A 12,963-nucleotide genomic window follows, 5' to 3' on the forward strand; every position below is an offset into this window, starting at 1 on the left:
AAATAAGAAACAGAATGATATTCTCTCTCTCTCTCTCTCTCTTATTTTTCTAGTAAATCAAGGAGAAGTAAGGTAAAAATATTGTTAATCAAATAGAAGTGAGGTAAAAATATTGTATTGTAATCATTGCCCCTTATTTGTAATATTTTCAGAGCAATTAAGTTAATAGTCTATAATAATGATGCATAGTTGTATCAACTTATCTTGTTTTTGACAACTTTAGCCCGAGCGCGAGGAAGACTCCTATTGATAGCCTATATCAAGACGAGGATTCTAAGAAATCTGTTATAGATCGGGCAGAAAAAGTGCTTCAAAGCATACCAATTCAATATCCTAAATTTTCAAAACCGATGGTTCAATCCAATATTTCCAACAGTTTTTGGTTGGTATGCATCTCATACTCTCCTAGTAAAACTATTTGCTTATTGGTTTTGTAGACAAAGTCATTATTATTGAATTAAAAATTTTCTTTTGTATTTATATCGAATATAGATATCATTAGTCGACTTCTGTAATTTGTACACGCCAAGTGAAGATGCTAAAGCTGTCTTGGTTGATGAAGCTGGCCAAGAGAGAGACACAATATATCTAGCAAAACACCATGGTCTGAGTGCTCGTTGGAAAAGGTTTGCAAGGGAGCATGAGCTTGTGAGAGGAGATATATTGGTATTTCATATGATCACACATTACATATTCAAGGTATTGTTTTTCTCATTTATATACTTTGTTTGTACACGTTGAAATTCCACCCTTAATATAATTCGATCGTGCATTTACTCATGCGTAACGGTTGACATGTGTATGGGTGGAACAAAGTATCTAAATGAGAAAAAAAATATCTTGAATATGTATGGTGCGGTCATCTGAAAGACCAATACATCTCTTTTCACGAGCTCATGCTCCGTCGCAAACCTTTTCCAACCAGCACTCAGACCATGGTGTTTTGCTAGATATGTCGTGTCCCTCTCTTGGCCAACTTCATCCACCAAGACGACTTCAACATTTTCACTCGGCATGCACAAATTACCAAAGTCGGCTGGTAATATCTATATTCGAAATAAATACAAAAGAATTTTTTTAATTTTATAATGTCGACTTTGTCTACAAAACTAATAAACAAATACTTTTAAGGGGAGAGTATTAGATGTATACCAACCAAAAACTGTTGGAAACATTGGACTAAACTATCGGTTTTGCAAATTTAGGATATTGAATGGGTATGCTTCGAAGCACTTTTTCTACACCATCTATAACTCTCTTAGAATCCTCGTCTTGATATAGGCTATTAATAAGAGTTCGCCTCCGGCTCGAGCTAAAGTTGTCAAACACAAGATAAGTTGATAGAACGATGAGGGGCAATTAGCTTAATTGATAAGACTATTAGCTTAACTACTTTTAGAATATTACAAATAAGGGGCAATGATTACAATAGAATATTTTGACCTCACTTCTCCTTGATCAACTAAATTTCCCTGCTAGAGAACACAAGACAATTTTACTATTTAGTTTAGTTTAAACAAATAACAAAATTATGTATGAATGTACTGCAGTTTTCGGCAAAATGTTCACTATCAAATTCCTAATGACACTTCATCAAATTATATTGTCATTATAATATTTCATTAATTTTGTCATAGGTATATATATTATTAAGAAAGTTATTGAGGGGAACAAAATTGAACTTTCTACGAGTATAAGGACCATTGTGTGGAAAGACCGACTTACCAGCCTTGATCGTTAGGCGTTGCTACGGAAGCGAGCGAGCTCCTGGAGAAGAAAATCAATATATCACTTATGGAGAGTCTTATCATTGGTAATGCATGAGTACCAATTTAGCACAAAATATTAGTCATATAAATAGTTTTGTAAATTAATATTACGTGAATTAAAAAATAAGAAACAGAATGATATTTCATCACACGCACTCTCTCTCTCTCTCCCTTTTGTCCTCTCTATTAACACTTTATTTTTCCAGTAAATTTTTATATGATCTCGCGTGGTCTTGTATTTTTCTCAACTAATTTTCTCAATTATATAGAAAACAACAAGACAGTTCTTGATTCGTAGTCGTTTATAGTGGTTGCTTCATAGTGTTTCTTATTTGAAAATTTAAAAAAATAGCTGGTATCTAATAGTTTTAATGCTTATAGTTTTTTGTTTGACAAAATAGTGATATTTGTGTTCTAGATAACTAATATAACAGCTGAACTGAGTTGAGGTGTTAAATTAATTGTGGGCACATAAACTATTTGAGTAATTGCAGCTAAGATATGTTAGCTTAGACTACAATTGGAGTGTTAAGGAAGGTGATTCAATGCTTTCCTGCAACCCTGACTTTTAATAAGGGCAAGTTCAACTATGTCCTAGTACATTTTTTATAAATATTATAAACTAAAGGACACTAGTGATTTAACATCTCTATTCTGTATGTTAACTGAAACAATAATTCCTATATTCATTCCTCATTGAAATAATAAAAATTTATTTAAACTAGTAGTAGATGGAAAATAGTGGGGACAAAAAATGTATGAAGTTTAAACTAGTGAGGACCTTAAGCATAGAAAAGGAGGTAAATGAATATTTTAGTCCAAACAATGAAATAGAAGATGACTAGTGCTTACCTTGAAATAGGGGGTGTTGAGGTGGTCCAAGTGATTTAAGGAATCACTATGATACTCTTCGAATACTACTTTATATCACATTCCCTATATTTGAGCTTAGAAACTCATTTAGTAACAACAGGTTAAGCCTATGGAAAAATTCAAAGAGGTCTCAGCTAGAAATCATCTTAAAATTAAAGGGGATTTTTGTCCTTCTTGCAAGGCGAAGAAGAAAGACCAAGACATGAATGCATAAACCCATGTCACTTCATGATCTCTCTAGAAAATGGGAACAACAATGTGGAGATAAGAGGCATGTTATATAGGTCAAAACCAGATATGTCTCTTGACATAAAGACCCAACCAAGAAACATATAGAAGTTTATGTGCATCTTATTAAAGGTTTCCACAACATGAAAATTATATAACTTTAACAGCAGTGTGCTCATATTTGAATTCGTGTGCTCTACCCCCATCCCCCAATATGGAAAATTGTTTGCCTCTCCTCCTTGTTAAAGTTATAATCTTCATGTTGTGGAAACCTTTAATAAGATGCATAGAAACTTCTATATGTTCCTTTGTTGGGTCTAGTAGTACTCACAATGATAGCAACCAGAATATCTATCCCCTTAATTATACCTTCAAAGTTATAATGCTCCTCTGTGTCTGCCTTGTAAAAAAATCATTCACAAATTTATTCCTAGGTTTTCTCTCAGCCTTGCCTATTTGTAATGCTTCCCCTTCTTAAGGATCTCATTCAAACAATTAATATATGAAGTCTTTACTAATTGTCTTTTTTAACATAGAAATTGTTGTTAAATCTACAAATTATATTCCCGTAATTAAACACCATTGGCTCTCATTTAGGCGTTATTTCAGTTGTCTACAACACAATGTACCTATGATGTGATTTGTCAAACAACACAACACAAGCATTAGAAATACTAGATAACCATTATATTTCTATTTTCATATAAGAAATACTCTAATATAACTACAACTATTATAAGCCACTACTAATCAACTCAAACATATTGGAAATCCACATATCCAATAATAAGCACCATGGATCTAACCTGATAGGAACAACACAAATTCACTTGTGTCAATTGCGATGTCAATACGTGGCGTACATTCAACTGCTCCTCAATTTTTAGGCTTACTCAGTGTACACTTTATAAAAATGGCAACCCTTGTAGCAATTTCATTTTTTTGACAAGATGATGATTTCTGTTGGAGTGTCCGCCCCTATCGGGGCCAAAACACTACTAAAAACTAGGCAGAGAACTCCTATATATTTGCCTTTTGTGTTTTTTAGGGTTAAAACTGCAACCGCAAGACTGGGCCCTGTTTTTTTAGGGTTAAAACGCCAGCCCACTCTAGCTTATATTTTAAATAATATTTGTTAAATTTAATTTATATTATTTATGAATATATATCATTTATTTAATTAAAATTTTCTCATTAATTATATATTGTATCTTTTATTTAATAAAAATAGATCATAAGTACGCTATTTAATAAATAATTTTTTTAATATACATCTTATTTGATTTTGAGATAATTTTACTACTTTTTTTTTTCACTTATTAGAAATAAATAATATACTAGAAGAGTATTTTTTATAATTTGAATCAAAATATTAAATCATACATTTATATAATTATTAAATATCACCATTTAAATAAATTTAGAATACTGGTTAATTACGTATTGTAATGTTCATTTAGTAAAGATCAAAAATAGACATGGCATATTACATATAAGAAAATATAGATTAAATTTTAAAAGATAAATAAAAAATATATGAAATATTCAATACAGAATAATAGACCCTTAATACAGATAATACTTATATGTGTGTGTATTATAGAAAGTCATAAGCACGATAAATTATGAATTAATTTAATAGAATTTAAAATTATAAAATACCCATTTACAAGCATTATATGTTTGTATTTTAGAAATATAGTAAGCATGCCTTTTGTTTTGTATAAGTATTTGGATTTTCTCCTTTCAAGTAAGATAAAAAATTGAGAAAATAAACAAATGATATACATTGCAAATATATTAATTTATGTATAATGTGTAATTTGTTAAGTTTTTTTTTACATACATACTCTGGTGGTGGAGACATAATCACAAATTGTCCTCCCTTTTCATTAGCAAGCATAATACACATTTTGCATTAAAATATGATACTTTTAGCAGATTGATTATTTTATATATAGAATATTTATTATTTATATTTATTAAGTAAAAATATAATATAGAATTAATGAGTGTTTTAAATTTATTTAAATAAAGATATAAATATTTTTAAATGATATAAATTATATTTGAAAATTATAATGTAAAATTTATTAGTTCTAAAAACTATCATATAAAAGGACACCAATAAATATTGGCTTACACCCTTATACACTACTTAAACACTATCCCATTTTTAGGAGCTGCATTACCCAACTTTTCTTTCCTTCTTCTGTTTGTTTTGTTTTATTCTTCTGTTTGTTTTGTTTTATCAACGTACTTTTTAGTATATTAATTCTTTCAATAAATATTTTGACATTCTAAAAATATTTTGACATTCCAATTTCACTAAAATATATTTTGACACTCCAATTTTTCTTATTTACTTACAAATTTTAATTTTAAAAATTAATTTTTTTTATAAAATATATAAATATATAAATAAATATATAATATATGAAATTTATATAAATTAATATAAAATATATTAATTAATATAAAATATATAAATTTTAATTTCTATAAAATATATAAATTTCCTTAAATAAATCTTGTATCGCCTATGTATAACTTATAATTAAAAAATATTAAATTTGTTACATAATTATCATAATTTATTCATATCAGAATAAAATTCTTCCTGCCCAAAGATAATTCCTCAAAAATTATTTTATTTTTCTTTTGATAGGATCTAAAATAATTTTTTTTATTTTTAAACTTCAGCATGTTTTTACATTTTCTAATGTGATCCTAACTTCTTAAATCAGTGATTCTGGCATCAGTAATACTCTGCAATTGTCTCTGCTCAGTTTGTTGTGTTGTTCTCTAAGGATTGAACTTTATATTATTCAGCAAGAAAATTTGCTAATTGGGATGAAAGATCTAGGCAAGGAAGTCATGTAATTATGCTACATATTCATCCACTGAACTAAGCTACAGCCTACAAACACCAACCAAACAAACCAACTAAAAAACTTTCCTACCTGCACTTCCAGAAACAGAACCAGAACTCCTCCCAGACAAAATTCCTCCACATGCCCACTCTACTAAAACCAACAGAGCTCCATCCTCCACAATCATGCACATCTGAGTACAAAGTGCCAACACAGAAATAAATTAAAAAACAAACAACTGAAGCCACAGAAAATTCACACCTCCTGTCACAGAAACCATCTGCAGACCCCCATCCAACTAAGATCACCTAAAATAAATACCTCTCCCCAATACTGAATAACTGGTCCATAATAACCAGTGACCCAAAAAAAATAAAAACACCACCCAAGAAACTTTCTTAACTCCTAGCATTTTTTGACAGAATTTTGACGGACAAACAAAATCATTCTTAACTCCTGGGCACACTGAAAAGAATAACAAGCAAAACAAGAATCACAACTAAAATAAAATTTATTCTGCATTATGTTTGCAATCAAAGAACTACAAAAATATAAATAAAAACTCTAAGAAATCAGCACCTATTACAAAGAAATGCAAATGTATTGCTGATACAAATAGTAAGCTATAGTCTTCTTCCAATTTAACTATGAAACAATCTATTAAATCTTTTATAAATCCTGGGCAGACGTCTCTTCTATTGCAGATTTAAAAGTCTCATCAGGAACAAGTTCCCTGACTTCAGCATCGTTATCGTCCTGCATTATACCTGTAGTAACATTAACATCATAAGAAATCAGAATTAGAAAGGTATGTTCTTCACGAAGAAAATACAATAAAATTAATGTAAGATAAAAAAAAACTCACCACCATTTGGCAAGTATGACATAAGCTCTTCACTTGGTACATTCAGATCTATTAAATTTGTTTTCTTGCAATTTTTTTTCCCACCGGTTTTGGGCTACAAAATCAAACAAATAGTATAATAAAAAAAACAAATATACAAGGAAACTACATAAATATCAAGAAAATTTAGAAACATACCTTCTTCCTCAGATTTTTTACAATTGTATCCACCTTAGACTGCTTCCTCTTCACTGAAGGGCGACCTTTGCATCTTTTCTTAATCGGAGAAAGAATAGTAGAACTCAGATTTGATGGCTTTTTACCTTCACTCCTCTCAGATTGCTTGTTGGTTGATATATTCTTGGAACAACCTTTATCATTAGTATCCCATTCCAACTCTAGTTTTTTAAATGTACCAACTAAGTGGTTGCATCTCTCTAAATTTTCAGCCGCCAAATCAACAATTCTATAGAATGCATCACAAACCATTTCATACATCCTTTTTTCCTCAGTATCTTTCCATGTACTATATGTCACCTTAGTTCTACTATGACATCGCTTTACATTCTTTCTCCACCTTTTTAAAATGTATTTACTTGAAATAGTAAAAACATTTTGCTTGAAAAGAAGCACCTTGATGATATGTCTACATATTATTCCCCGAAACTCAAAAAGACGACATTCACATTTTACCTCATACTCAAGTTCCATATCTTTAATGAAAACAACATTGTATTTTACAGTTCTTAGAGTTTGAGAATCACCTACATACTGGATCTCTTCCACTTGATAATTAAAAATAGCCTCATCGGACTGTAACAGCATGCATTCACAATACATTACATTTACAATCTCTTTTTGAAACTCTTTGAACTTGTCATTGGTATAATTCTCTTGAAATTGTTTTTCCATAGCATGAGGAGTAACAAAGGGAATTGTAGTACTTAATGAGCGAGTATCAGCATTAACTTCTTTTTCCACTTTATCTTTTAAAGCATTATCATACTTTTCCACAAATTCTCTTAAAGATGTTTTAGCATTAACATATCCATCAAAAAAAGCATTCATACTTTCACTTCTTTGTGTAGTGGACATTCCTGCCCAAAAACAATCTTTCACAAAACATGAGATCCATCTATGTCTTCCCTCATACAATCCATTAAGCCAATCATTGTTTTCCAAATTGAATTTTGAAATCATGGAACTCCATCCAATTTCAAAAGTATCAATATCAATGGAATCATATACAACATTTTGTAGCTGAAACTTTATTGAATCGTATTCCTTATACCCTTTCAATTTTTCAGGAATCTTTTTCATAATGTGCCATAAACACCATCTATGACATGCCTTAGGAAAAACTTGCTCAATTGCATTTTGCATTGCTCTATCCTGATCAGTTATTATAGCATTAGGAGGATTACCAAACATGCAGGTGAGCCAAGTTCGAAATAACCACACAAATGTTATCGTGTCTTCATTTGAAACTAAACCACAACCAAGTAAAATTGACTAACCATGATGATTAACTCCTACAAAAGGCGCGAATGGCATATCATATTTGTTGGTCAAGTATGTCGTATCAAATGCCACGACATCTCTAAATTCTTTATATGCTGCTCTACATCGTGCATCAGCCCAAAATAAATTTTTTATCCTATTTTCATCATCAAGATCTATTGAGTAATAAAAATGGGAATCTATAGACTGGGCTTTGTTAAAATAATTTTGTAGCGCAACAGCATCACCCTCAGCCAACCTCAGTTTTCTTATTTCTCTCATATAATTCTCACAATCTTTTTTACTAAAAGGCATATTCTTGTGACCTCCATGTTCAACCACAAGAGCGTTGTAACTCTTATTCATCGGAATACCAGCTTCATCATATAAATTAAGACTTCTCTTTGCATGTTTAGTCAATTTCCTATTACATCGAAAACGATGTGCTTTGCTTGGACTCAAATCATGATTGTGCTTATTATCAAATTGAGTCACATGCCATTTATTATCCTCGTCCATCCTTTTCGCGCAAAGTCTTGCTTTACAATTTGTTTTCACAACTGGTTTGGGTTTTAAGCTATCCACCACTTTTTGATTTGGTTCACCATAACGATGACAAGCAACTGTTAGATATGTATTAACCCCATCAATTTTAAAAATTGTATTTACCTCCCGAGGTGAGAGTTGTTTAGTGGTTTCGCCATCATTATTTTTCTCTTGCACTGATGATGACTCTGTTTCTCGTTCTCTTCATTTTCTTCTTGTTCTAAACACTGATTCTCAAACTCGGAATCCATTATCCTATACAAAAAACACAAAAAGGCTTATTAAAATCAAAATAGAGGAGATGAAATAGCTTCAATGTTAACTAGTTGTATAACATGTGTGTGTAATTTTTTGTTAGCAAGTGAAAATTAGTAGGAGATACCTGATAGTTGGAAGAGATGATGGGAAGAATCGGAGGAGATGATCAGAAGAAATTAGTACGCCAGAGAGAAGTGAGAGAGGTTAATATTAAAAGACCTATGTTTTCCTGATTAAACTAGAAGTATTAAAAATTAATTATAAAACAATATATAAAGTGATAAAGAAGTGGGTCATTATAACTCCAAAAAATAAGGTAGTGTTTAAGTAGTGTTTAAGGGTGTAAGCCAATATTTATTGTTTCTCATAACATGTTGTGGCTATGCTTTCAAATAACATAATACTAAAATAACCGTTGTTTGAAGTAGTTATTAAATGAACTTTGGCACTCTTGCTTGACATCTATTCACAGTTGTCTATTTAGTCAAACCATTGCTTGTATTTGTTTCCAACAACAGTAATGTATATTAAAACTATTGTTTCTTTTACATTTCAACAAGCACTGTAAAACAATTGTGTTTCTTGTTCTAGTAAGGGTTCCTCAATTGTTGTCTCTCTCAATCACACGGAGTGATGTGAGATGACCACTTGATTCTATTTAAAATATAAAAATTTACAAAATATATATGTGAATTAAATATAATATGCAGAAGTAACAAGGTATTCAATATTTTAATATTTTTTATTGTATAGATTTAAATACCTCCTATATTTTTGCTTCTAAATAATTATATGAGATTACAAAATTTAAATATTTTAAATTTATAAAATAAATTCATGAATATTAAAAAATTGAGATATTCAACATTTGGTTATTTTGGATTTTTTAGTTTACAAATATCCGATAGATAGTCATTATTTTGTAAGTTTGTGAAATTACGAAATAAAAAATAAAATTCATATAATGCTCCGCTTGGTTAGTATATATATTATACGATTTAGTTTTAAAATTTCTAGGAGATTTTGTTGAGTTTTTCTCAATTTAATTTTGAAAAAAATTTGGTTGACAACTATATTATACAATAAAATTTCCTGAAAATTATTATGTGCAAAATTATCTACCATAAAATATTTTAGATCATTGTTTACAAATTTAATATATAATACTGTTTTATTTGACATCATGTATATATGATATTAACTCTACTTTGGATTCACTTTCATTGACAATTTTCTTATATAGGAAGGGACCAATTTCAAGATAGGTCACATAAGCAGTGGCGTGAGAGGGCAAGAAGCCTTTCACAACACTTAAATTTTCTTTCTTTACCACTACAAATTTGGTTCTCAAACTTTATATATGACAAGTGTGTATACTAATACTTATTGAAGAAGATAGTTACTAACATCTTCTCTTTTTTTAATTCAAAAACAATATGGTTAAAAATTATATTACAAAGGTAATATGAACCGCATGTGTATGAAATTAGAAAATGTAGCTCAAAATTTGAATATTTTATATTATTGAAAATAAAATCCCCAACTTAGATTGTTGCATCTAATTTTGTGTGGGTGTTAGTTAATTCTCTATGAGTGGGCAATGCCCAAAAGACATATATGGTATGAAGTCAAGGTAATTGCTTGCAAAATAAGCAAAAGATATACCGTATATACATTGGAAACTCAATGTCATGTCAAAATCACAGACTATGGAGACCTCTAGTTTTGTGATGTTACATATATATGAAGTGACACCTTTGTTAACAGTTTAATAATTAATATATGTTGTAGTTCTCGATGCCTTTTGAGAGAATTTATGAGGTTAAAACACGAACCTATTCATCTTGCAGAATAATCTTTTTGGGCAGAAAGGTGAATAGCTAATATGACTCCTTTATATAGTCACTTTAGTTAATGTTTCTACTTCACAAAGAATTTCTTTAATAATAATCAAATGATTAAGAGGAAATAATTATATCCAAGTTTATTTGAGATTTATGATACCTTTAAGGGGTAAGTAATGGTAGTGACATCTTCTATTTGAGGGTTTACCAGCTTATACCAAGTTCTTCGGCATTTGTTTCCAAGCTTATATCAAGTTCTTCAATATCTGTTGCCGAGCTTGAACCTCATCCTCTATAAGTTTTGTGAACATGGTCATTATTCTCACCAACATCTTTCTAGTATTGCCAATCTTCCTCTTTGTTTTAATCACTTAATTATGGTGTTGTTTTCCTTTAATTAATTTTTGGATATTTTTTTTCTGAATTTAAGCAAGTGCTTGGTAGTTTTTATGTTGATTTTAAAGTGTTGTGTTGACAACAAGACATGGTTATTTATGTTTGTTTTATGTTAAGTTATTTATTTGGGAAATTTGGATATTTTGTTTTATTTGTTAATATTCTTCGTTATATTGGTTATTTCCAAGTTGTGTCCACATGTAAACATATTCACGCCGAGTAATACTCTTGAAATTAGTGGGTAATCATCAAAAAATGGGAGATTGTGAATCCTAAGTTTTCGGGCGTGTGGTGGGCTTGTGTATTACAAGTTGTTTTATTTGGGTCAGTATATTTTTCCTTATTTTTGTATTTAATTGGGACTTGATGTGATTTTCGAAAAAGGCTCGTGTTGTCACGGGTTGCCATATTTGGTATTCAAAACTAACTCTCAGAAGCTTGATTAGTCAAGTTTCCTGAGGTGGAGACACGAAGGTTGGTTGTATTATACCATAATGGAAACAGTTCGGAGATGGGAACATGAAGCTACCCGATGTCTTCCTACAATGGCTAGAGAGGTACGATTTATGCCTCTGGGCTATCCTTTTCGTCCTACGAGCACGTAAGCAATTTAAGTACTACCAATTACACCAACAAATCATAATTTTTTGGGGCCTGTGGTGGGTTTGTGGATTACCCAAGTTGTTGTATTTGGGTCATTATTTCTCGACCTATTTTCATATTCGAAAATTGAAACTTGACCTGATTTTCGGAAAAGAATGGGTAGAATTCAAGAGCGAGTTATATACATGGTTAGGATTTCGAATTGTGAATTCTCTCATAATTAAGTTGAAGCTCACTGAATTAATATAAAAATAAATTTCCGAAAATATAGGATATGGTTTGGATCGATTCAAATTCTTTCAAATACCAAGCTTGATATAATTTTGTTAATTTAAAAATAGTAAACCATGCTAGAGACTCCTTTAATAACGTTAGCTATAATAGTTGGTAAAAGATAACAATAGTGAAAATTCATTATATATATAAACTGGGATTCATTTACATTAAATAAAACTAAAATTCAAATATATATTTGGCAAATACGTGTATTAATATAAATAATATAACATGTATATATATATATATATATGTGTGTGTGTATGTATATATCCTTAACTGAACGAGAGAACATAAATATCAATCAAATAAAATGAGATATTATAATGATAAAAATCCAATTCTTTATTTTTGAATATGATTATGTATATATTTTTTTATTTTTTTTCAATCGGATAAAATGAGATATTATAATGATAAAAATCCAATTCTTTATTTTTGAATATGATCATGTATATATTTTTTTATTTTTAGTAACCGCCTTATAGTTATTTATTTTAATATTATAATAATGATATTAATTATCATAGTATTCAGTATTGTATGATTCAATTTAATTTTTTAAATAATGGAAACGAAATCCATAAATTGGTCAAGTATAAAATATTACAGAATCCATATTTGTTTGCTAAAGACAAATTTGGAAAAGAATAATTTTATTATGACTATAATTTTGGTTAATTATTATTTTTTATACTTTATAGAATAGAAGCTTAATCTATACATATATGAAATTTTAGATAATACAATAATTATTAACTTTTTCCAAATTTATACTGATTTTATTATGATTATAGTCTAAATTTTGAGAGTTTAAATTAATTACGCTTTGTAAATATTTGATTTAACAACACATAAGGGAACATATATTTATAGATATATACATTCCAAATTATTATACATATAAGAATTACAATTTGATATTTGCGTTTGTTGCCTAAAATATTAATATA

The 12,963-nt window shown here is 29.5% G+C and overlaps 2 protein-coding genes across 2 annotated transcripts; both read right to left on the bottom strand.

Moving 5' to 3' along the window:
* Positions 1-6,202: 6,202 nt before the first annotated feature.
* LOC108208496 (protein FAR1-RELATED SEQUENCE 5-like) lies at positions 6,203-8,018 on the bottom strand. The gene is made up of 3 exons (XM_064089909.1): positions 6,786-8,018; positions 6,609-6,702; positions 6,203-6,510 (listed from the first exon to the last, which is right to left on the bottom strand). Exons 1-3 carry the CDS (start codon positions 8,016-8,018, stop codon positions 6,413-6,415), a joined length of 1,425 nt encoding a protein of 474 aa, XP_063945979.1. The 3' UTR covers positions 6,203-6,412.
* An 81-nt stretch (positions 8,019-8,099) lies between these two features.
* LOC135151458 (protein FAR1-RELATED SEQUENCE 5-like) lies at positions 8,100-8,606 on the bottom strand. Its single transcript, XM_064089910.1, has one exon. The coding sequence runs from the start codon at positions 8,604-8,606 to the stop codon at positions 8,100-8,102; it is 507 nt and encodes a 168-aa protein (XP_063945980.1).
* Between the last annotated feature and the right edge of the window lie 4,357 nt (positions 8,607-12,963).

The sequence above is a fragment of the Daucus carota genome, chromosome 3, assembly GCF_001625215.2.
Source record: "Daucus carota subsp. sativus chromosome 3, DH1 v3.0, whole genome shotgun sequence".
Classification (NCBI taxonomy): Eukaryota; Viridiplantae; Streptophyta; class Magnoliopsida; order Apiales; family Apiaceae; genus Daucus; species Daucus carota.